General features: G+C 46.9%; 1 protein-coding gene across 3 annotated transcripts in view; it reads right to left on the minus strand.

Annotated features, from left to right (window-relative positions):
• The window catches only part of LOC138526959 (T-cell-interacting, activating receptor on myeloid cells protein 1-like), a 234,722-nt gene that overhangs the window by 159,092 nt on the left and 50,114 nt on the right, over positions 1-25,516 (minus strand). For 2 of the 3 annotated variants that reach the window (XM_069637904.1, XM_069637895.1), the window contains exon 3: positions 10,611-10,916. In XM_069637904.1, coding sequence (XP_069494005.1) covers positions 10,611-10,916 — 306 coding nt within the window. The remainder of the gene's footprint in view (positions 1-10,610; positions 10,917-25,516) is intronic. The other variant, XM_069637914.1, reaches the window with a different exon arrangement.

The raw sequence follows: 25,516 nt of genomic DNA on the forward strand, positions 1-25,516 counted from the left end.
ATGGTCCCATTGTTTCACATACTATCTTTGCAGTCGCGAACAAACTTGTGAAGGGTCAGTGGAATGTAGTACTCGATTAACGGTGGACCCTCATGCAGCACTGTACCGAGGTTCACCGACGGGCGGGGCGTCCCATTTGTGAGTGAAGCCAGTTGCCATTTTCACACACTGCCGCACTACATGGATGGATTTGTGATTTCAAGCGGTCACAGATGCCTTTTCGACGTGATGTTGCAAATGAGGAATTCGAAGGACAGCGCTTTCGGTTTTCAGCTAGCGGCGAGGAGACGCCCACAGGTCTGACTGCAGATATAAAGTTCTATTGTTTAATGTCCTTCGGACAGGGGCCATGGCGAGAATGCAATGATTGATATGAATAGTATGGGATGCGCAATAGCGTAGTGGACGATAAGGCCGGACGTTCCCAAATACATGTTACTTCACAACACTGGAATTCCGGGCTGGAGCACAGTGGATTTTGCAGACTGCATTACGCACAGACTCAATGGAAATTTCACATGTTATGTGAGTAAATAATCAGGCGTTTTCATACCGGGATGAGGGAATGATGTATGGATGCATGGACAGATGATTTAATAGAGAGTTTGCCATGTACATGGCTTTTTGGAATCTATCCACTTCCCCTGCGCTATGTGATGCAGGGCTGCCATAGTGGGACCATCGTCTATCTGCCCTTGTTGAACCCTCCCTGTCTCGACGCGCCTTCAAACACTTGTGTCTATGCACGTTACTAATCCCATCTAATGGATTCTGTTTTAACAGACGCATGCACACAAACACTCGTTTGTAATAGTGTTTTCACCTCGATTTATATAGTTATGATTCGCAAGTGATTTTTGGGTGGGAATAATCCTTTTGAGTGGGCTAGCATGCATATGGCTGTGGATTTAGTGTGATCATTGAAGTGAGTAATTCAAATGAAGTTCTGATGCCCATACTATTCTTTTTCATTTCATTTGGGTGACAGGTATCTCCTCCCCTTTTGCCGCTGCCATCTGTATGCCACTCCTGCAGATGGCTTTTACTCCCGACACCTGCTGCTTCGTGTTAATCAGTGGAGCACCATTACGATCTTATGGGACGATCGCCAATGGGCCACATGCCCTTACGCAGTACTAGTGGCTAGGAGCAACATATCGACCTTTCAGCTGGACTAGTGCCTACCTAATGGGACGGCCCTGCGGTTCTAGGCGCTTCCATGTTGCCTTTTTGAACGTGAATGTAGCCCCTGTGTACCATGAAGGAACAGGGCGTCACACAAACACAAGAAGAAGCTGGTCATTTATTGCGGATGCAGCCCACAATAATGAAATATATTTTGGAGTTCATGACCTAATAGCTGTATGGGCTTGGTGATTTTGTTGTGCATTAAATTTCTATTCTGATATTAACCGTGTAGCGTTCTTCTTTGCAAGTAATGTAGCATATTCCTATTTGTGGGGCGATGTATTGTGAGAAGATCTGCATTGGGTTCCGGCTTCTGAGTATAGTTGCGTGGTACTGTACTGGGCGCGTTTGCCTACGAAGCCCAGTGAGGTCAGGGATAGGGGCTGCAATTATGACTGTTTTAATGATGTCATGCTCAGGGGCGGGGGATCAGCTTTTGTGTAACAGATGCCGGTCAGCCAGGTGGATTGGTGGAATGATGTGATTATCAGAATATGGCTGGTCACAGGTGCCTGTGTTTGCGTGCGTTTCTTGGAGGGAGACTGAGGTCATGTCCATTGGAATAGCTTCTGTATTCGTGCCATCTGTGCCCTGCAGCTCCCATTGGCCCCTCTTGAGATGAGCCTGGCTGCTCAGTCACTCTGCCAACTTGTGTGGTACATGCTTATGCTGATGGTTGGTTTGTTTACTGGCAGGAGTACAGGGCTGGTGCAGTCTCACTCAGGATACTGCTTTGAATGTTGCCTTACACTGGTGTCAAGCGATGGGGGGCCTGTTTTTGTTTGTCTCATATTTCAGTTCATGTTGCTGTACTTGAACCTTCACATGCCTGTGCTGCATCAGTACGGCAATGGTGCCATGACAAATATGGATGGCCACTCACAAGGCACTTGGAGCCCTTACATTCATTTGTTCGTTGGCATGCATGGGTGACTTGTACATTTCACTGGTTGCATTGTGTGACTTCATTGCACCTACGAGGAGTTGTGCAATGTGGCCAGGGAGTGGTGTACAGGCACTCAGTAGGGCCTTTTACGGTTGGTTCGCGATGCCATACTTCTCACCATGGCGGAATGGTACTTTCCGCCATGCTTGATGGCGTTAGGTAAATGTCCGCTAGGGTCAGAATTCGCGTACCGTTGCGCCATGGTGGTAATTACGGTTTCGCATGGCGCGCGTGCGCGTACTTGGTGCAGTTAGCGTTGGCGTTCACTACGGTGTCGCTAATGGCATCGTACTTTACGGTGACGGGTCATAATCGCACCGAGCGCTATTCGATGGCGGTATTGCATTTCCGCCATCGTTTTTCGATTTCCGCCAGGGTCGTAATGAGGGCCATTGTGTCATGCATTCTTGATGAAATGGCTAGGACTATAAGCAAAAAAAAAAAGTGATGGTTGGACGTTTATGAATTCATCATTAGCACTGGCATGGCCTTCGGCAACCTTCCACACCATTGTTTATTTTTACTCGTTGTGCCATTGCAGATTGGGACCAACCATATCGGTCTGGTCCTGCCACCAATGCGAGCAGTCCGTCCCAAACTGCTAGACCACATCCTCTCTGCACAGAAACACAAGCAACCCCAAAACTGTTCTACATACATGCCAGCATTATCCGGTCCATTCAGGAGGCCCTTCTCTTTAACTTTGCATTGTGGAACTTGAAGTGGATTTCACAATTATAAATCCAGAACTATAAGTCCCAGAATGCAAAGTTAAAACCAGGACTGGACTAGTGTCTTAAAAATGGAATGGCTAATGTTGGCATGAATGGTTTTGTCTTGGCAGAAGATGTCACACATGAAGTGGTCGGACTTTGGTAGTTCCGGGGTGAAAAAAAGCCTTTAAAACCACAATGTTGTGACCGAGAGATTGGAGGTGTGAGGTCTGCTTCTCTCATAGAACCTGTCAGGAAGTGTAGATCGTCAGTCTTATTTTTTGTCTCGCCCTTCTGGGACTTGTAGTCCTGTTTTACAATGAAAACTGCATGTCTTGGAATGAAACGCAAAAAAGCACTGGATTAGCTACTCCACCCTCGGCTGGTATATGTTTTGAGCTCTGCATGCTGAGAACTGGACCCGGCCCTTGTCGGCAGGGCTGGTCTGGCCTACAAGGCACTCTGGAGATTTCCCAGTGGGCCTCTGCACCATGGGCCTCTTTTGTATTATATGTTCTCATTCTCTCATAGGAAAATGGTTGAGCTTGCTCAAAAGTGTAATATGGGGCCACTTTGAAAATTATTTCCAGTGCCTCTTTTGGTTCCCAGTCCACCCCTGCAACCCTCAGACGGATGGACAGACCGAAAGGACCAACGCTACTATTGAACAATTTCCACGTTGTTTATGTCTTCAGTTCCAACAGTCCTGGTTCACCTCCTTACCACACGCCGAATTTGCATATAATCATTCTTTGTAAACATCCACGGGGGTTTGTCCCTTCTTTGCCTTGTATGGTTGCCATCCTAGGGTGCTCCCGTTTGATCCAACCCTGCCGGAAGCCAACCCGGCTGCACATGATTGTGTACGGGACCTGGACCAGACTCATTGGGATGTACGATGCCATTTGTTCCGAGCTCAAGATCGCGCGAAGCGGTATGCAGACGCGCATCGCATCCCAGCACCGACCTATCGGATTGGCATGAAAGTATGGTTGTCTTCCCGTAACTTGCGTATTGCGGGCAAGCGCTCTCTTCTGCCTCGATTTGTGGGGCCTTATACCATCTCGGATATCATTAATCCTGCGGCGGTCAGGTTGTCGCTGCCACGTTCATGGCTCATTCATCCTCGTCCTTCTCCGGTCTTGGTTGCTGGTGAAGAGGAATGCGAGGTGTCCTGCATTCTGGACTGCAGGATCTCTAGGGGTACGGTGTTCTATCTGGTTGATTGGAAGGGTTTTGGCCCTGAGGACCGTACGTGGGAGCCTTTGTCCAACTTGCATTGGACCTTTTGAGGAGTTTTCATTCTGCACAGGGGTTGCCGGTGTCTTTGGGGGAGGATGCCCGTTACGCTTCGGCAGAAAAGGTTCCCCTGCGAAGCACGTCACATTCGCAGACTTCCTTGTGGAATCGTTACAGGTTGCCATGGCGCCTGTACAAGCTCCGGCACAGTCCGTGTCAGCTGACACACCTTGCACGTAGGAAATGTGTGTGCAAGCCATGCCCCCTTGCAGAATAAAACTGCCGGCTTCTGTGGGCTCATTGCTGCTAATTGAGCTTTGCTCGCCGCCACGGTTACGTCCGTTTGTGTTCGTGAAGTATTACTCACATTTCCTGATTGAATATCTGGTTTCGACCCCCGCCTGACTCCTGGATTGTTTTCTCTCCTGATTCGGCATTGTTTCCTCGACTGCTACGATACTGACCCAGACCACCCCTGGACTGCCTTCTCTCTTTTCCTGATTACGCTCATCTCTCCTGGGATCAACACGGTCCGCGACTGAATTGTTCCCCCAGCTTCTACCTCCTCCTTGCAATTACTCGTAAAAGAGTATCCCGGGACGTCTCAACTGTTCCGGAGGCTGTGCCTACCATACACACCAAGGTAGACTTGCTTTTCCTGTTATTTTGATTGCCTGTCAGCACGACCTATTCGCTACTGCTCCACTCATAATTACTGTCCCCGTTGGGAGTCCTTGGACCTTTCCAGTTTCGCTGAACATTTGGAATCTTACGGATTATCATTCTTCTGAACTGTTTTCTAAGTGCATATTGTGACGCTTTCCAGAGATTGCACCAACCCGGCTCTAGTGCGACCCTCGTGCCGCCCGGGGTATTACCCTGAACTAACTTACCTGTTTATTATTTTATCCCGCCGTTTTTCTACATCTGGACTACATTTATCCTTGAGATTCCTTCCATTCAGGTCTGTTGTTTTGAGGTTAATTATCCTATAGATAGAATCCACTCATATCATATTCTCCTTATAATTGGGCTTATTTCCTTTGTAGCACTGTCCCATTCCAGGGGAATCTCCATTCCATTCCTTATCTAGGTATAATTTTCTCCACTACTGTTGTTTGAATACATTACTAGCGTTACTCAACACTGCTAATCCTCTTTGTATTCCTTTTCAGCATTGGTTTGGCGGGGTGTGTTCTCCCCGCTCTTTTATTCAATTGACACCTCTGCCTGTTCAGATTGAAATAGCATAGAGGTACATTGTGGAAAAGAGCCCCTCTTTGGGGAAGCCTGAATCATTGTATTCAGGGGATTTGGAACATTGGAGGCTGACATCAATTCCTGTATTACCATTGTCTCCAAGGTCTCTAATCCTGAATTCCCGACCTACTTGCGGAGCAGTGAGTAACAGTCACTACGACAACCCTGTGTCACTGCACGGAGGGTGCTGTGTAACACATGTGAATAAAGATGGTTGGTATGGGGGTGAGAAAAACCCCATAGACATTTAACACAAAAATAGCCTAGAACACACATAGCAACAATGTCTAAGAGTGAGAGAAAGAGTCTCACTCTTAGCAGGAGAAAAAAAGAAACCCTTCAAATCCAGCAACGCTGGCGGGGGACTCTATAGGTAGGGGAAATTAGCCATAAAATGAGAATTCTCCCTAACACTGTAGTAGGGAGGAAAATGTCTTTGGTCTTTCAACCCTTTCCAGGCTTTGCCATAGTGTGTATCGCACGACCGGCTAACCTCTGGGTGTGCTCCAGTAACAAACAGTGAAGCAACCTCCTTCAACAAAACCAGTAAGCTTGACGTAGGTGTGGAAGAAGAGAGGGGAGAACTTACACCACCTCTCATAGTTGACCTGGGCCTTTCTCATCTCTGCATAGGTGTACCATCATTGCTGGCTAAATACCCCAAGTCACTCTGCAACCAGGAGGTATTCAAGGGAAGGCCTAAAGATGCACCTCCAACCGGCCACCCCAAGGAAGGAACCCTGCGATATCGGATTCCCTCACTCGCATCATGGGGAGCCTCACCTCGGCTAATCCTCCCACTTCTGGCTCTCAGACCCCAGCCTCAGTATGTTATGTTCACCAGATGAGGTTCCGCTTCCCATCAGTGCACCATTCCTCTGCTGCAATGCGGACCCACAGTCATGCCGGCTCCCAGGAAGCGGACGACCACCGGCCTCTAGGGGACAAAGGATCCAAGCCACCTGAGGCACAGATGGCGTCCTCAGGGAAACCTCTGCTAAGCTGCCAGTGTCAGAGCAGCAACGTGGCCCCAGATGGAGCACTTCAACTCCTAGATCCCTCAATTACGATGAGACCCCAAGGAGAGACTAGACCGCCACACACCACACTGGATGCAGATGCGGCCCACATTCCGTGCACGGCTGCCAGTTCCTCGCCCAGCTCTGATAACGCACCAATGCGAGCAATGAGCCACATCCCCCTCCCGGTAGAGTTGTCTCTGTTTACCACTTCCACCGTCAATCCAGGACCGAGGGAGAGGGGAAGTTGTGGTCCTCCCGGCTCTCCAGCCCCATGGCTCCACCCAAGCTCTAGCTTTCCAATCAGTGCCTCAATGGTGCAGCAGCGCCATGCCTGGCAATCTCCTCCCTCTACTTTCACCACACAGCTTCACAACCCTCAAAACCGCATACAGGTTGCAGGTCGGAGATTGAAACTTCACCTTCCAGTACTCCGTAGTTTCAGCTAGTGCCCGGTCTGGGTTAGAACTTAGGTGAGGGTAAAAAAGTTACCTTAATTTGGCCTTCCATAGTTCAATTCTCCGGAGGTGCTCAGGCGGCCATGTTGTTCCTCAGCTCACTAGGCCATACCTCCTCTTTTCTTTTTCTTCAAACATTCCATCCAGCCCTATGGTGGGCTGGATGGTTTAATCCAAACAGAAACACAGGGAACACACACATACAAATAAATAAAGCACACACTTCCCGGTCAAAGCAGCGCAGTTATGGAACTCCCTCCTCCCCTCCTTGAGGGCGGATCAAACCTTTCTTAACTTCAGATTTAACACCATTAAATGGCTCAGAGAAAATGACCACTAAGCTTTTCCATTGATTGTCCTTCATATGCATGTACCATAGCTTTACCCTATAGTTCTGACTGTATAAAGTATCTGCAAACGTTTGAATATGTTTTACATTAACACTGTAAATTATGTAATTATAGACCATCTTGATCTTTACTGTATGTATATATTTGTTTCTAGTTCCCTAATGGCACCTCACCAGGGAACCGTTGTACATTTACTTCTATAACCTATGCAAATTTAGGTTGAAAATATTCTTGTATCTTCCTGCATTCTGCGCCCTGATACCTCTGGGTTTGGTGCACATTACAAATTAATAAACAAACAAACCCTACACATTGAATCAAATGCTTTTATTACACCAAATAGGCTCTATTCCATGCCATCCTTAACTCCTAATTATAACATTCAAAAGTCAAAATTCTGTATCTTTAGTCATGAAACACACAAATTCCAATTACCTACTAATGTACAAATACGCAACAAATAACGTCCATAATGTTGTTTAATGGTTTTCTAAACATTCAAAGCCTTAATGGTTGTCCAAAAGTTCAAAGCCTACACATGTTTCAACTTTCACAAGGTCTTCGCCAGAGCTTGGTAATATATCTCCCGCTAAATTTCACTATAGGCAATAATCAGCACAGTTCATTTTTCTCTCAGCATCTAGTTCTGTCCCACGTGCTCAAATGTTATTACCCAAATTGACCTTTTACAATTGACTTTTTGCTCAATTGACCTAATTATAGTGGTCCTAATTGACCTTCTGCATAATTGACCTTTATATTATTTTAGTTATTTTATATATGTATTGGGTTGGTTTTGGATTATAAATAATATAAGGGGATTGGGTGGGGTTTGGGTGGGGTTTGCAGGGGGTTTTGGATTGTGTGAGGGGGTTGACCCCCGCATATGTGTCCTAATTGACCTTCTAAATTAGGTCAATTCTCCCAAGGTCAATTCTTCTGAGGTCAATTGTGAAAAGGTCAATTAGTATACAACTGCTCAAATATAACATGAATTGTTCATCGATTTCTCCAGAGCTTGTAATTCATATATGCACATCTGCAGCTGTATTTTATAATGTCAGGTGAAAAGAATGGCTTTCATCACCAGTGCTTTTTCACAATTTGATACAATGCATGACTTTCTGCAGAATATTGTGTTACCAACCTTATTATAGCCTCTGATGTTGTTTTCCATACTTTAGGTCTCAAAAGAACTTCTCTTGTCGTTGTCAATCCTCTCCTCCTTGCTCTCTTCACCACTTCCACCTTGTATCCCTTTTGTAAAAAACATCTTGTGATTTCCTCACTTTCAATTTCATAATCTTTATTGGTGATGCAATTTCTGCATGGTCGGATAAATTCTCCTATAGGGATATTGTCAATCACACTAGTCTTGTGGCAACTTGTTCCTAGCAAGATGGAATTAGCCTCTGTAGGTTTTCTAAATGTTCTTGTTTTAAGTTTATGCCCTATGGCTTATATGTGTATATCAAGAAAATTAATCTCTGAACCGTCATTTGACCAAATTGCAATAAGACTTCCTCATTGCCAGACCGGAAATACATTGTCGATGTATCGTACCCACAACTTAAACAGATCGCATTCATAATTTTGGAATTACCTTTACTTGTACAAATGACTTTTCAGAGATTGATTTTCTTGATATACACATATATGCCATTGGGCATACGCTTGAGACAAGAACATTTAGAAAACCTGCAGAGGCTAACTCCATCTTGCTAGGAACAATAGAAGATCTTTTGAAACCTAAAGCACAAAAAGCAACATCAGAAGATATAATAAAGATCGGTAACACAATATTCTGCAGAAACTCATGCATTGTATCTAATTGTGAAAAAGCACTGGTAATGAAAGCCATTCTTTTTGCTTCTCATTATAAAACACAGCTGCAGATGTGCATATATGAATTACAAGCTCTGGAGAAATCAATGAAGAATTCATGTTGTATTTGAGCGTGTGGGACAGAACTAGATGATAAGAGAAAATTGGACTGTGCTGATTATTGCATATAATGAAATTGAGCAGGAGATATATTACCAACCCCTGATGAAGACCATGTGAAAGTCGAAACACGTGTCAGCTTTGAACTTTTGGACAACCATTAAGGCTTTGAATGTTTAGAAAGCCATTAAACAACATTATGGCCATTATTTGTTGTGTATCTGTACATTAGTAGGGAATTGGAATGTGTGTGTTTCATGACGAAAGCTACAGAATTTGGACTTTGGAATGTTATAATTGGGAGTTAAGGAGTGCATGGAATAGAGTCTCCTCGGTGTACTTTTCAGTTATGATCTAGGGCGTAGGTTTTTGACTTGAACCATACTAGCACCCTCCTACCAGTGAGAGCTCTGAATAGTATATATTTAGCTCACTTGCTAAAAAATTGGGAGGAAGCTCAACACAATAACAGCCCACTCAGCTTAAAATGCTTTTATCACCCTGGTGTCTGTGTCTTTATTTCTAGGTGTTCCCTAAGGGGGCAAGCACACAGCCTCTACTAGCTGGGCGCCGTGGGGCCATGGGCTACACACGCGAGTCCGTTGTGGAGCACATTCACTAGTGTTTCATGCCCCCTTTTCTCACCTTTGGCTGGCTATCTGAGGGGCCGCTGACGGCTGATCTTTTGGACACACTGTTGTTCATGTCTTTGGCCTCACTATAGATGGCTAGGTATTATTATACTGTTGGCCTACTCACAAGTAAGGAACCACCCTGTCTCACTGTGAACTAAAATAAAGTCTAGCATGACATGGCACGGAACAAACTCTTAATTATGCCCTTTGTGACACCAAGGTGCCAGCCTTATCAATTTAATCATACTAGTTTGAACACTCCAGTGCCTTACCTTCTATTACCAACAACAATCACTTTTAGACACAGTCTATTCTTGACTCTGTCACTGTTGGCTCAAGCTTGGTAGCCAAAGAATTATCATTCTGGAGTTTGGCCTGGGGTACAACATATAGAGCTGGCTGGGCAATAAGTTACCAAACTTACAGGATGTCCCAATCACACGCTGGAGCCTCTCATGCATCCAACACTACATTAAGTACTAACTTGCAATTCACCAAATTAGCCTTGGGAACAGAACCCAAATACTACAACACATTAGGGCATATCTGGCTCTTCCCTTTTGCAGAACAATAATTCAACTAGCCAGACTGGCATGCACCCTTCTATTACAAAGCGTTCTTCTCCCACTGCATCCAATACTCCCTGTGTCTACTGCATCTATCACAAGCTTTTCCATCCACTTAGCTGTCCCTCACTCAATTTCTTTCCTGCCGCCAGTCTAAGGTCTGGATACCCCTGGCCGGGCACAATACACCACTTCAGAGACAAGTCTAAGCACTCTGAAACTACTACGGTAGCCATTTTGAGACAGTAATAAATAACATAACATAGCCCTTCCTGCTGAGACCTACACTTACCTGGTGTGACTGTGATAGCTTTGCTGAAGTTGGAGGTCATCAGCTTCCCCAACACCCGAGTTTGGTATTGGCATCTGTACTGCCTTTCTGAGACAAGGGTGCCGTTGCCGAAGAGGAAGACTACACTCCAGTTTGTTGCTGAGGCCTTATGCTCTCTCACAGGGAAGTAAGTGTCCCGTTGGTACAGTTTGAACAAGCTGCCGCTGTACTTCCGCGGGGCCAAGCAGACTACTTCATATCCGCCCTTGACAATGGTGGACCTCTGCCAGGTGATGGCGGGCCTGGAGAGATCTGCAAGATGAGAAACTATGAATAAAATGAATAGCATGATAAAGTCTGGTAATATTAGAGTCCTTGGAATCATCGGAATGCATGTAATTTGTTCACAAGCTGCAGATGAAGATTGTATTCCAAAATGTTACTGAATTGGATGTAGTTATAAGGTATGAATTTTCACACATCAAGAAATTAGCAACATTCAAATATTTACTCCCAATAAACTTGAATACAAACACAACACACCTCCTTTCTTTACCAAGCACACCTACACAACACAACACTTTTATAACATTTTAAAGTGTTTAGTAACTTGGATATCTTCAAAAAACAAATGTTTAACTAATAACTTATTTATTAATTTGGAGTTCAGTGACATGCTATATTCATGCAGCGGCACAACAGAGCATCAACAACTCGTACAATAAAAATGCACATATTGAAACTGGCGTGATTCTTTTCATGAGATTCGCTTTCGTTTGATAGAGTTTGCTGGCAGTTTGAATAAGTTTAAGATAGATTTTTTTTCAAGTTTTAAAACTCAGAATCCTCCCCTAAATAGCAATGTTTTCATATATGCCTCTGATATCTCTTGATAGTTACCACAGATCTCCTTGGAAATTACTACAGTTTCCAAAACAGGGCCAAAATTAGCCAACATCTCACACACTGTCAGAGAAATATGGAGAATGAGGAATGCTTGGGAACTGAAGAAAATTATGTCAAATACATAATGGCTCCCCTAAAATCCTGGAGTGTCTGCACTATTTTTTTAATCCCTGCCCCTCTTTGGAAGTGAAAAACAGTGCAGTCCGATTACTTTTCTATCTGACATTCTGCTTTTCTCAGTTTATGGCAATTGCACCATCTGGAAGCGCAGGATAGGGCTGCATTTATAGTTGCTTCTAAAAGAGATTTGCACTGAGGCAGCGAACTATGCGGAGGCCAGCTCTGCCTATTTCACCGCCTCTGAGTAATTTTGATTCCCGGATGGAGCAAGTCATGAAACAGGTAATGCACTCTGCAGGTTTCACTGCTCTGTGCAGGGAATCCGACAGAGTCTCTCCCTGCATCAGATATTGATGTGAGCAGAGAGGCTGAGATCCCTATGAATTTCACATGCTTTTTCATGCTAGAAAAAATCTGATTGGATTCCATAGGGATCCTTTGCCTTGATGGCAGTTTGTACATGGTGGCGACCATTACGGATCACCACTGTACACATGTGCGCTTACAGTGGTAAACAGTGTATTTACCTTCTTGGGCGGAAAATGGGAAGGAAACCCACATCAATTGTCCACATCCCGGTTTCACCATTTAACCAAAGTGTGGGACCCTGGCCAGATTATTTAATCATACTGGCCCTCATTACGACCCTGGCGGAATTCGGAAAACGATGGCGGAAATGCAATACCGCCATCGAATAGCGCTCGGTGCGACTATGACCCGTCACCGCAAAGTACGAAGCCATTAGCGACACCGTAGTGAACGCCAACGCTAACTGCACCAAGCACGCGCGTGCGCGCCATGCCAAACCGTAAACACCACCATGGCGCAAGGGTACGCTAATTCCGACCCTAGCGGACATGTACCTAACGCCATCAAGCATGGCGGAATGAACCATTCCGCCATGGTGAGAAGTACGGCATCGCGAATCAACCGTAAACGGCCCCACTGAGTGCCTGTACACCGCTCCCTGCCCACAAAGTACAACTCCCCGTAGGTGCAATGAAGTCACAATGCAACCATTGAAATGTACAAGTCACCCATGCATGCCAACGAACAAATGAAACACAAGAGGGGCCAATGGGAGCTGCAGGGCACAGATGGCACGAATACAGAAGCCATCCCAATGGACATGACCACAGTCCCCCACCAAGAAACGCACGCAAACACAGGCACCTGTGACCAGCAATATTCCGAAAATCACATCATTCCACCAGTCCACCTGGCTGACCGGCATCTGTTACACAAAACCCAATCCCCCGCCCCTGAGCATGACAACATTCAAACAGTCATATTGGCAGCCCCCATCCCTGACCTCACGGGCTTCGTAGGCAAACGCGTCCAGTACAGTACCACGCAACTAAACTCCGAAGCTGGAACCCAATGCAGATCTCCTCACAATACATCGCTCCCCAAATAGGAATATGCCACATCACTTGCAAAGAAGAACGCTACACGGGCCAAATCAGAATAGAAATTTAATGCACAACAAAATCACCAAGCCCATACAGCCATCAGGCCATGAACTCCAAAACACATTTCACCATTGTGGGCTGCATCCGCAAGAAATGACCAGCCACTACTTGTGTGACGCCCTGTACCATCATGGTACACAGAGCCACATTCACGTACGAAAAGGCAACATGGAAGCGCACAGAACCGCAGGGCCGTCCCAATGGGGAGGCACTAGTCCAGCTGAAAGGCCGAAATGTTGCTCCGAGCCACCAGTACTGCGTAAGGGCATGTGGCCCATTGGCGATCGTCCCATAAGATCGTAATGCTGCTCCACTGATTAACACGAAGCAGCAGGTGTCGGGAGTATAACCCATCTGCAGGAGTGGCATACAGATGGCAGTGGCAAAAGGGGAGGAGATACCTGTCAACCAAAAGAAAAGAAAAAGAACAGAATGGCCATCAGAACTACATTCGAACAACTCACTTCAATGATCACACTAAATCCACAGCCATATGCATGCTAGCCCACTCCAAAGGTTCATCACCACCCAAAAACCACTTGCGACTCATAACTATCTATATCGAGGTGTAAACACCATCACAAACGAGTGTACCTGTGCATGCGTCTGTCAAAACAGAATCCATCAGATGGGATTGGTAACGTGCATGGACACAAGTGTCTGAGGGCGCGTCGAGACAGGGAGGGCTCAACAAGGCCAGATAGACGATGGTCCCACTATGGCAGCCCTGCATCACATAGCGTAGGGGAGGCGTATAGATTCCAAGAAGCCCTGTACATGGCAAACTCTGTATCAAATCACCTGCCCATGCATCCATTCATCATTCCCTCATCCCGGGAGTAAAACGCCTGAATATTTACTCACATAACATTAGAAATATCCATTGAGTCTGTGCGTTATGCAGCCTGCAAAATCCACAGTGCCCCAGCCCGTAATGCCAGTGTTGTGAAGTAACATGTATTTGGGAACGTCCGGCCTCATCGCCCACGTCGCTATTGCGCATCCCAAACCATTCATATCAATCATTGCATCCTCGCCATGGCCCCTGTCCCAAGGACATTGAACAATAGTACGTTATATTTGCAGTCAGACCTGTGGGCATTTCCCCGCCGCTAGCTGAAAACCGAAAGCGCCGCCCTTCGAATTCCTTATTTGCAACATCACGTCGAAGAAGCATCTGTGGCCGTTTGAAATCACTAATTAATCCATCTAGTGCGGCTGTGTGTGAAAATGGCAACTGCCTTCACCCACAAATGGGACGCCCCGCCCGTCGTTGCAACTCGGTACAGTGATGCATGAGGGCCCACCGTTACTCGAGTACTACGTACCACTGACCCTTCACAAGTCTGTTCGCGACTGCACAGATAGTATGTGAAACAATGGGACCATAGCAGAATGAACATATCAACCAATGTTACACGGCCATCGGGTACAAATACATGATTGCAATAGCAAGATGCCATTCCCCGAATTGCAGCGTTGTGTGCGGGACGTGCTCGGCCAAAGGGGAGAGCAGTTTGCACAGGTGGAATGAATCACCACAGGTGGAGGCCATACAGCCTGAAAACACATAAATTGCACAGCCAGTCTCCTCCCACAACCACACCGAAATGCTACCGGCAGGACTCGCGATGTTGGCCCTGGGGGACCTGATAGCACTGCAAGTACTCCAACTCCAGGAAGAAGACGAACACCAACTACAACCGGCCGCACGGAGGAGACGCAGGAGGAGGAGGAGGGCAAGGCAGGGCCAGCAAGGGCCGCCAGCACAGCCACTACCACCACGCAGGCAGCCCGCAATCCCACGCCTCCAAGCACATCCGTTCAACCTCACTGATGAGCAGATCCACACCCTCTACCGTCTGGACCGGGACACCATAGCCGCCATTGTGGACATGACACAGGCTGACCTTGTCAGCATGATAGACAGCCCAACCGCCATCCCACCCCTACTGAAGGTGGTGTCTGTACTCCACTTCCTGGCCACAGGCACCTACCAGCACACAGTCGGACAGTTGCATGGCATTTCTCAGCCACTGTTCTCACAGACACTATTGCAAGTGCTCGATGCCCTCCTGCAGCACGCAGACGACTACATCTCCCTACCACGCTCGGAGCAGGAAATTACCAACACAAAAGTGGGATTCCATGCACTTGCCGGCATACCGGGTTGCATTGGTGCCATCGACTGCACCCATGTGGAATCGGTCGTCCCACATGCCATGGAGGCCCAGTACCGCAACCGAAAACAATTTCATTCTCTGAATGTACAAATGGTGTGTGACTCCAACAGGATCATTACACATTGTTGTGCCCGATTCCCTGGATCAACCCATGATTCTATGGTCTTGAGGAACTCTACAATACCACGCTACATGGAGCGACACGCAGGGAACAGATCCTGGCTACTCGGTGAGTCTCATTACATGCATGATAATGTGGGGTATGTGATTCGGCAATGACCTGGCAGGAAGGGGGGGGGGTGTGCGTACGTAGCAATGGCATTCCACATCATACGTTTCTCGTCCACATACAGGTGATGCTGGATATCCACTGAAGAGATGGCTCCTCACACCAGTCCGGAACCCACGGGACCAGCATGAGGAGGACTACAACCATGCCCACTCACGTACCCGTGTAGTCATAGAACAGGCATTCGGCCTACTGAAGGGTCGTTTCCGCTGCCTCAGCAGGTCTGGCGGGGCACTCCTGTACCGCCATGAGAAGGTTGCAAAGATGGTGATGGCATGTGTCATGCTCCACAACATGTGCGTACGTAGAAATGTGCCCATGCCCCCTGACGCAGAACTGCAAGCACCTGATGATGGTCATGATGAGGGCGGGGATGTGGCAGCACCTCAAGGAGTCTGCGAGGCACCGGAGGGCCGTGACATTCGTCAGCATCTCATTGATGTATGCTTCTAGCACTCACGCCTGGTGGCTGATACATGGACACGGGACTCGTGGCACTGTGTGTGTCTGGGACATGCACAATATGGACTGTACGCCTATGATGGCCTAGTACACAAAGATCAATGTCCACACATCTCATTGGTTGATCGTGCACTGTTTATGGCATATGTGATATCATGTTGAACACCCTATCGACCCGCCACCCAAGTGAGCCCAACACACCCCCTACACCCTCCTACCTCCCCCCCGAACACCAGTGTCCAAAGATGCTCATTGTCAGTGGGCAGTCGCTATTGCAAGCCCCCTCTGCGGGTATCAGGGGCACCCCTGCCTGTGGAGCGCAGGTTCCTCCCAGATCTACGTTGGGGGCTGCCCTGGACGGAACTTGCAACGGATGATGTCTCTGCCTGCTCACGTCCATGCATGTCCCTAAGGGTTTGCGAGAGCTCAGTGAGCACACGGCGCACTGCGGCAAGTTCGGCACATACGTCCTTGGACGTCGCATGCAGTTCCCCCCTCAGGCTCTCGGTGCTTCTCTCCATTTGGACTCCCAGGCTCTCGGTGCTACTCTCCATTTGTGCCCTTAGTGTCTCTGTACCTCTCTCCATTTCTGCCCTAAGTGTCTCAGTTGATGTTTCTATGTCTGCCTTAGTGCCCCCACATTCATCGGCATGGTCCTTGAGGAGCGTGGCCAGTTGCTGCTGTTGCACGATTAACTGGTCGAGGGACTGTTGCCTCTGCTGGGCCATGGCCATTTGCGGGGGTGTCACAGAGGGGCTGTTGACCTCATGTTGCCTTGCCACAGGGCTTGTGGGGGATGGCCAGTCGTCGTCTTGTGGGTGCCCCTGCGTGGTATCCTCATGTTGTACGGGATGGGACAGACAGGGGGATTGGGACAGGTCATGGATGGATCTGTCTTCGACATCCCCGTTTTCTGTGTCGGAGCATGCTGCCATCAATGGGGTGTCACCTATGGTGCTGCTGCCACCAGAGGCAGTGCCTTCTGTGGCATCCGTTGGGGGGACCTGTGGTGGTGGTGGTGTGGGCATGCTGGCTGCTGGGGTGCCTGTTGATGTTCCCTCCTCTGTGCTGCCACCTGATTTGTGCTGCTGCCGTGTCTTGATGCGTGCAGCTGAGGTGGAGGGTCTTTGGCCGTTGGTCTTGGCCCTCTTTGCAGGTGTGCTGGTAGGGGTGTCCTGAAGCTCGTCGTTTGGATCGGACCCTGTGGTGGAGTAAAGGAGGGCGAGGGTTATTGATGGGTCTGTGGGAATTGGAATGGCATTGTATCACATGCATTGGGGTGGTACCTGAGGGTGATTTGGGTCGGGGCCTTGGAGGTGCTTTCATTTGTGTGTGGAGTGAGGGTGCAGTTGTTTGGCAGCCTGCAGTTAGGGTGTGCCTGCTGCACGTGTAGTGCGTGTTTTAGGGGTTTTTAATTATTTATGTATTTATTGTGGGTTTTAACGTGCGCTATCAGGCCGATGTGTGTGGACGTTCTCCTGGACATGTGTTTCTGTTGCACTATGTGGACACATGGTACTTCACATGGTTGGACTTTGTGGATTTGGCATTGTTTTATCTGGCCCACCTACCTGAATCTTCGGATGTCTGCACTCCTTTCTCCATCCCTCCGACTCCCTCTATGCTCTCCATTCCGATGGTGGAGGCACAGATTTCTTCCCAGGGGGTCAACTTGATGGGTGATTCAGGACCTCCCCCGGTGGCTGTGGCAATGTTGCGGTTGGCAGAGAGTATGCTGCGGACGCGTATCCGCAGGTCGTCCCATCGCTTTCGGCATTGCTGTGGGGTGCGGGGTGCGGTCCCCACCGCACTTACCCGCTGTGCCACCAGAGCCCATATGGCCTTCTTGTTTGCAAGTGCCGTCCTGGTCATTTGTGTGCAGAAGACGACGGCAGCATTCTCCTGGAGGGTCTCTGTTAGCACGGTGAGTTCCTCACGGGAGAAGTGGACCTGCCGCTTGCGGTCGCACGCTTTCTTCGCTACTTTTCCCATTTTTCTTGGTTTCGCTAGGGTGGATGACGGGTTGGGGTGTGTCTCAGGGTAGTGTTTTTAGTGGTTGTGTGGTTTTAGTGGTTTTATAGGTGTACGCGGGATGTTTCCCGTTCCGGGCCCATGTTTTAACTTCCGTTTCCGTATATTTCCGGTCACCGTACTTTCCGGTAGGCGCACACTGCGGTGTCCGCTGTGATGGGTGGCAGTATTGCACCTAGGGCGCCGTACGGCGGCGGTGTGGGCCGTTTTGGGGTCTTTTCCGCCATCGCGGACTTTGCACTTCCGCCATGCCGTGGTGCTCGTGCCCGATGGGTCGGAATGGGCCGCACTTTGCTCCTTCGTACAATGGCCGAAACGCTATTTACGCTGTGGCGGTCCGGTCAGTCACTTTCCGCCAGGGTCGTAATGAGGGCCACTGTGTTTTATCTGCAGCTCTGTGATTCACTTCAGAGCTTATGTTAATATATCATTCTGTTATTTAAATAAAACCTGACTATAGAGTTGCTCAACGCATTGAGGTATTTGCTCAAATGCATGACTCCAGATCCAGAAAACTGTATTTGTCTCACAGTGCAGTGATATTTTATGCAAAACTTCTTCAACCAAAAAATAATCTTGGGTTGAAGCCTTTTCTTGGGTGGGATCAAGCCTGGTTTGCATATGGTATTACCCCTTTCTGTAATGGCTTGGCAGGCTAAAGAACAATGCTCTGTTTTGTTTTTCTAGAGCAATGACAGAGGTTAAGATGTATTTAAAACCTTCCTTTTGTTTTGCTATAAGCAAAAATAGAAAGCCAGACCAAAAAGGATGACAATCGTCAATATTTATTTTGTCCACTCTGTCTACTGGTCCTTGCATGCAGAAATGTGATGTATGATAATTATTTATTTAATTAATTATATTTATAAAATAAATTCACCAAACTGTTGTACACAGAAGAAGACATTGGGGCAGATTTACAAACACATATGCATCTCAGTGAGATGCACAAGTATGCATAGATGTATGTACATGATCGCGCCTCTCATAGTGAGGCATGTATTAAAAAAGAAATTAACAAAAATGCAAGGTGGGCTGCACAGCACCAAATGTTGGGCAAAAGAAAAACAAAGCAACAGTGCATCTGACAGCACATACGACACAATGTGCATGTTTCTGGTGCATCCTTCAAATCTGCACTTCTCACATGCAAATGTTGTCAAGTACATCACATTGCATGACAAAACTGTGCACTGAGTCTGATGCACCAAAAGTGGACACATTTACCGTATGGAGGAACACAAGGACACCCTATTTCAGCTATTTGGGCAACAGTAAGGCATTGCCATATGGAATGCTCTTTGGATGGCGTTAAAAACAAACATAAGTGCCCTCGGTGTCACCAATCGCACCTGTAAAGCGAGGAAGAAGAAGGAATCCTTTTAAGGGTGCACAAAGGACAAACTAGGAGACCAAAGTGCCCATGCAAGTCGCACATGCACTGGACTAGCTTCCCAAAGCACCAGTGGCAGTAAACTGTCATTGATTGGTTGCTGGGCCTGGTTGGGCCCTGGCTGAGCAAGCTCACACATCCCTGCCAGGGCAGGCGGCAGTGAGACCAGGCCAGCCCATTGTTGATGGTGTGATTCACACCTTGAGAAATGTACAAGTCTTGAGTGCGCACAGCTTTTGTTTTGTTGTGCATCTCTGATGTCTGCAGGCTGGCTCTGCAGCCAGCAGCAAATCAATGGCAGCACACTCACGGCTGACCTCGGCTAATCTATTCTCGTGACACCGTGACCCGCGAGGGCAGGGGCAGTTTGCCCCCACCCGTGCACACCCCTCGTGATGGCCCTTTTCAGCTTTACCGGATTCACAGATACACAGCTGGCCATACCGCCCTCCTGTGCCTAAAAATGTCTAATGTTCGTTGTCCTTAATCTATGTAGGTCTGCACATGTATTGTCCCCCACAACCTGGTCAGAATTTCACTAAAACTCACACCATTGTAAGGAGCTCACCGATTCCCCTCAATCTGATTTCTTATCTATTGTATGTTCTTTTGTGATCAAAATAGCATTGGTCCTCCCTGTATATAAATTAATAAAAAATAACGAAGAAAATGAGAGACTTAATAGTGAAGCCTATGTGTACCATGCATGCGGGGACATTGCACTCCGTGCCCACTGCACCCCAAACAACCTATTCACATGTCTCAAAATAATAACTTCAGCATGGTGGGGGTAGAAAGTGTACCTCTGTGCTATCTGGCCCTTCTTTACTCTGTCGCTATGCTTTCAACCCATCTATGCCTTTGTCCCCCTTGGGCTTGGATATCTCAAAGTTTTCGCGTTAAAAACAAACTACTTGCTGGGGTCTAACATTCTTTATTTTTCAACAGTGATCTCGTTGACCCATCCTACAAGTGAGTAGCTCACCTCTTAGTTTTTATGTTTCATCCTGATACACCTGGCCTTGGATTTCTAGTGGTAAACGCAAACCCAAAAGTGCCAGAATACAAAAGTGAAAAGAATACTAAGGTCCCCATTTTGTTGCATTTGGCAACACTGTGAGAGTGGGCATAGTAACAACATAGGACTATTGCCCTCTTTTCAGTCAAAAAGTGAATCCATTAGCACTGTTCCACTGTGCTAATATAAATAACTACACTTACATAGCACTGTTTACATTTTGACGTGTCTTCATGCCCCACCAACTAATCTTAACGTTACTCTATTCAATACCACTCTTTTTAATTACCTCAAAATAGTGAGAGCCTGAATGGGCCACATGGATCCAACCCCGTGAATTTCAGGTTACACAAAGATTCTGTAGCGGATGCATTAGACCAACAAGGTAGCTATCAGCTACAGGCTTTACCTGCTCACGCTGACGTCTGGAGGCTTTGGTGAGGTCTAACCGGTCCCTCCAGGCCTCCAGAATGAATCACAGGTGGGCTGTGACTTCATGAGACATGTGAACGATTGTTAGAGGGGAGGAAAAAGCTTGAAGTAGAAATAACCTCCAGCAGTAGGTGAGGATTTCGTGTCAGGGGCTTGAGGGCGAGACGTGCCCGCAAAGCAGAGGGGAGAAAAGTGCACAATAGACAGGATTGTAAGGAATCCTGCAGACAAGAAAGGATAGACAAGTACTACAGACAGGCAACAAAGGCACTGAACAGACAGGGTCAGGGGGCACAAGTAACACAAACACTTTAGAGGCCCACTTGGGGTGTATGCAGAATGGGTGTAGAGTTTCCCACAGGGTCTGGGGAATCTGTAGCCTTCTGAGCTGGTTATATTACAGGGCCCCACTCTGAATGCTCATGGAAAGGAGCAGCAGCACTGGGTGTCTGTGCCTGGACCCTAAGGCACGAACAAGGAACCAGTACTCACAAGACTGAAGCCTGTATGGGTCGAGCAGGAACTGAACAGTGACTGCCTCCCGAAACAGGAACCAGCACACTCTTAAAAATATGGCACATTGTACAATACTGAAACCCGACAAAGGAAAGGGGCAGAGATTGCCTGCTGGGAAACACAGCCAAACCGTGAACAAAGGAATTACACAAGTACAAGTGAGGACAAGAACAGTAACAGAAATATCCAGGGAAGGAATAGGAAGTCAAAGTGAGCAAGGTTCAGGACAGAACAGGAAGAAAGAGCAACAGCAAGAAGACAAGAATCTAAGTGCAAGGGTACAGTTGACTGGAACAGCATACTATAAACTAAGGACTGGAATCAAGGAACAGCACACTGAACTATAAATCAGGAACAAGAAAACTCAGGACCACAACTATGCACTATTTAATACAAGGATTGAACTGCAGACTGGTAACAAGGAAATGTAACTATAGACTGGAATAACAAGGGCACTCAGAACTGGAATCTAGAAAGCTAAAGCCAGGTAACACAGGCTGTGGGCACAGAACAAGGAACTGCAGCCATGGAACAAGATCATTGGTGGTAGAGAGCAAGGAGCTGCATACAGGCAACAAAGGACTGCAGACAGGGGAGCAGTGCTGCAATGCAGGAAGCACAGAGGTGCAAGGCAGTGCATGCAGAGCAGAATGGCTGCAAGGCAGAGAGCACAAGGCACTGGAACAGGAGCAGGTTCTGGAAGCAAAAGGACACAGCAGAAATCCAAGGATCAAAGCACAATGGGCTGGGAGCGAACTCAGTGAAAGAGCCCTGTGCTCCTGCAGGCAGCTGCTTAAATACTGGCCTGCCTTGTGCTGAAGCAGGCATATTAGCAGCACCCGGAGCAGCACACCTGAAGGTAATCTGCCTCGTCCCTGTCTGGTCCTGGGAAAGTGAAAATAGCACTGATCTCTAAGGCTTCTGGGGATTGTGGTTCTAAGGCTTCTGCATAGGAATAGCCAGGGAGTGAGAACTGCCACAAGTTGCATTATGGGATATGTAGTTTGTGAAATTAAATAAGGAAGTACCAAAGTCTTGCAAATGGAAAATAAAGACAAAAATATGAATAGACATTGTCCGGGGAGGATTATGGTGATGAATGCGTCCCAAATATTCCACGATGGGGGCCAATTGGTTCTCCAGTGGTGCAGTCGTGACATTTGGTTAGCAGAAACAAACTCCACAGTTTTCTCCAGGAATTGGGAAGGCCCACTATAGAATCTTACTCAGAAGGAGAGGAGCAGGATAAGGCTTAGAAGCCCTCAGGTTTCTGAGTACCCAGGACAGCACCAGGAGGAAAAACTATAGAAAGGAGAGACAAAAGGGGAGGAAACATAACCAGCACAGAACGAAGTAGGCCGAATGGGAAGATACGGGAAGGACAGAACTCACAAGATTGACGAGAAACAGCGCCCGCTCATTGTGTGTCTGAAACATTGTAGTAGCATAGGAGTAGGGAGTGGCTGCAGTTAATCACTGGGCAGGTTTATCTGCCTTTGCATAGCAGAACAAAGAAAGGTAGCCAATGGAGAACTGAAACAGAAAATGACCACTTATTTGTCAGAGTCACTCCTCCCCCTTAAGATGTGGGGGGTGCAATTACTAGTGCAAAGGATAAAAGTCTACAAAGTGGACCGCAGAGCACTGTAACTACACCTATAGTAAGGTGAACATGGTGACAAACATGACCTTGCTTGTGCTGCCCCTGGGATTTGAGTCATCCTTAAATGTGAAGGGGCTCTGAATGACACGGGCATGCTGAATGGGACCTTTTGTTACCAGGTGGAGCCTGGTCTTGAGTGTTAGCCCTGCACCTTAATGACTCTCTCTTTTTTACCCTCCAGGGTGACAAGAATGATAATGCCAACATGTATATCTGGCCCCAATATCCATTCATGTGACAGCGTAAAATATATCTCTTGTGAACAAGGAGCAATACAATGTATGGATAAAGTACCCCCTACCTACCTTATAGGGATACTGTAAGTCACTGAGGAGTTCCGTGACCAAACAGGAAGGATGCCAAAAGCCGGGTTCCTCTATAAGGTTGCAGATCTTCAAGGTGTATAGTAGTGGGTAGTTTATTCATTGCAATATATGCCCATATGCACTGCCAGCCTGCCAGCCCCTTGAATACCTGGCTGCATGCATAATGTATTGCAAGATCTCTTCCAGTGACTGATACAGTTAACCAATGTAGGAACTTTTTGGATTAAAAGACAACCCAATATGCAGGTTCTAAGGTGTTGCAGAAAAATAGTTTTAAGTTTAATAAAATGCATCCCTTTTCGTTCTGTGATTTAAAATAAGCAATACCTTGCAGATTCTTGCCGACATGCGTTAAACTCCAGCACTGCATGAAATAAACATACTGCTTTAAACAGTCCAGTTGCCATAAACTGTCGCAGAAAGGGAGCATACTAGAAAGAGATTTGGAAAGCATGTCACTTCTTTAATTAAGTGCTATAGAGGCAGATGGAATTATGCCCTGTGCTGGCTCAAGCAGCAGGCATTGTGACATCACAACTGAAGCCCAATAACTGATTACAGAGCAGTTATGATGCAGTTTTCTTATTACAGGTAAGCAGTGATGTCACAACTAGTCTGTAATAAGAAACATATATACAGGCTTTTATATTGCTATTGCATACTGCCATGTATTGTAATATAATAAATAGATAACCTTAAAAGAATTGCATATAGAATTCACAAGTCACTTGCGACAAAAAAAAGCGAGCGCAATTTTTTGGATACGTTTGCACACACTTTGCGTGATTAAGAATTTGTTTTGTATTGGCATATCAAAGAGCAGAACATACGCTGGCAGTTGAAATATGCATAATTTCATGCCGGATATTCCTTTGCACTGTTGTTGGCCTTCCTCAAGTTTGAGCTTTGGGCGAGGTTTACTATGGCGATGTCACTTTACGGTTCAAAGGGGAATCCTTTAAATCTTTCCCAAGTGACAGACACGAATCAGAATCCGGCCCCCATTTGCTTGACTGATCAGTTCAGATTGATCTTAAAATAATGTAATGTTTTTCAGCTAAAATATTCTGTTTCTCTCAGTTAGGATTGGCCTTAACTTCTAAGACAGTCATTTGGATGGGCAATGGTTTGGACAAAAGCCATGTATTACAATTAAGGGCAAACCACAGAGGTGATGGCTGGAAGGTTCTGAATACACCTTAAACTCTGGCATTGCTCTGGGCAACACTCCAGACCATCGTTCTTCACCTACCAAGCTATCACAAAAGGGGAAAGACCATATGCATATCAGGCTTGGCAACAACCCCAAACGGGCAGTCCAGACAGACTGCTTGGTCACATCCCTGCTGCACGAGACCACGCACATCCCCAGACATGTTTCGGCCTCATTGAGCATCATCAGTGAGGAGTAGGCTGGGTCTCTAGGCCCAGCAGGCACGGGACCCACGTCTGGGCAACAGTTACAACTTTGCAGTTATACTTATTGTCACATGTTTGGGATGCTCACACCTGTGTGCATTTTGAAAGTATGTTCTGTTTATATGCTGACTTTCCATCTCTGGCGTCCACTGCATTGTTGATGTCCCCATCTAATAGGCACGTTCTGTGGCTCTAAGTTTCTGCTTTCCAGAATCACGTGTGGTAGTGATATAGTAGTGTTGCTAAAGTTGCACATGAAAGAGGTGCCGGAGAGCACTGCTGTCCTTCCTCATTTTGAAGTTCGAGCACTGCTTCCTTTTATGTTAACTGATTTGGCCCCTAGGTCTGTTTTCTTCCCTGTCTTTACCATGCAGCTCTCACTTCTTTTCAGATATCCCTAATTTCTCTTTCCTTTCCCAACACCAATTCTTTTCCTTGTACTTGTTTCTCCTATCTGTCTCCTAATATATTCTCTCCTCCGTTTCTGTCGCGCTCACAGTTCTCCCGCCACTCTTTCCACATTGTTGCACTAACACATCCCATTGCCACTTTGTGTACCCCTAGAGACGCTCCATACATCACCGCCTCACCCTTTCTCCCCACGTTTCTCATCCTCTACTATCCTATTATGTCTTCTTCCCTTCCCTTCATCCTCCCACCCCTCTACCCACAGTACACATTGATACACAAACTCATA

Source organism: Ambystoma mexicanum, chromosome 1q, assembly GCF_040938575.1.
Source record: "Ambystoma mexicanum isolate Mex_15411 chromosome 1q, UKY_AmexF1_1, whole genome shotgun sequence".
Lineage (NCBI taxonomy): Eukaryota > Metazoa > Chordata > Amphibia > Caudata > Ambystomatidae > Ambystoma > Ambystoma mexicanum.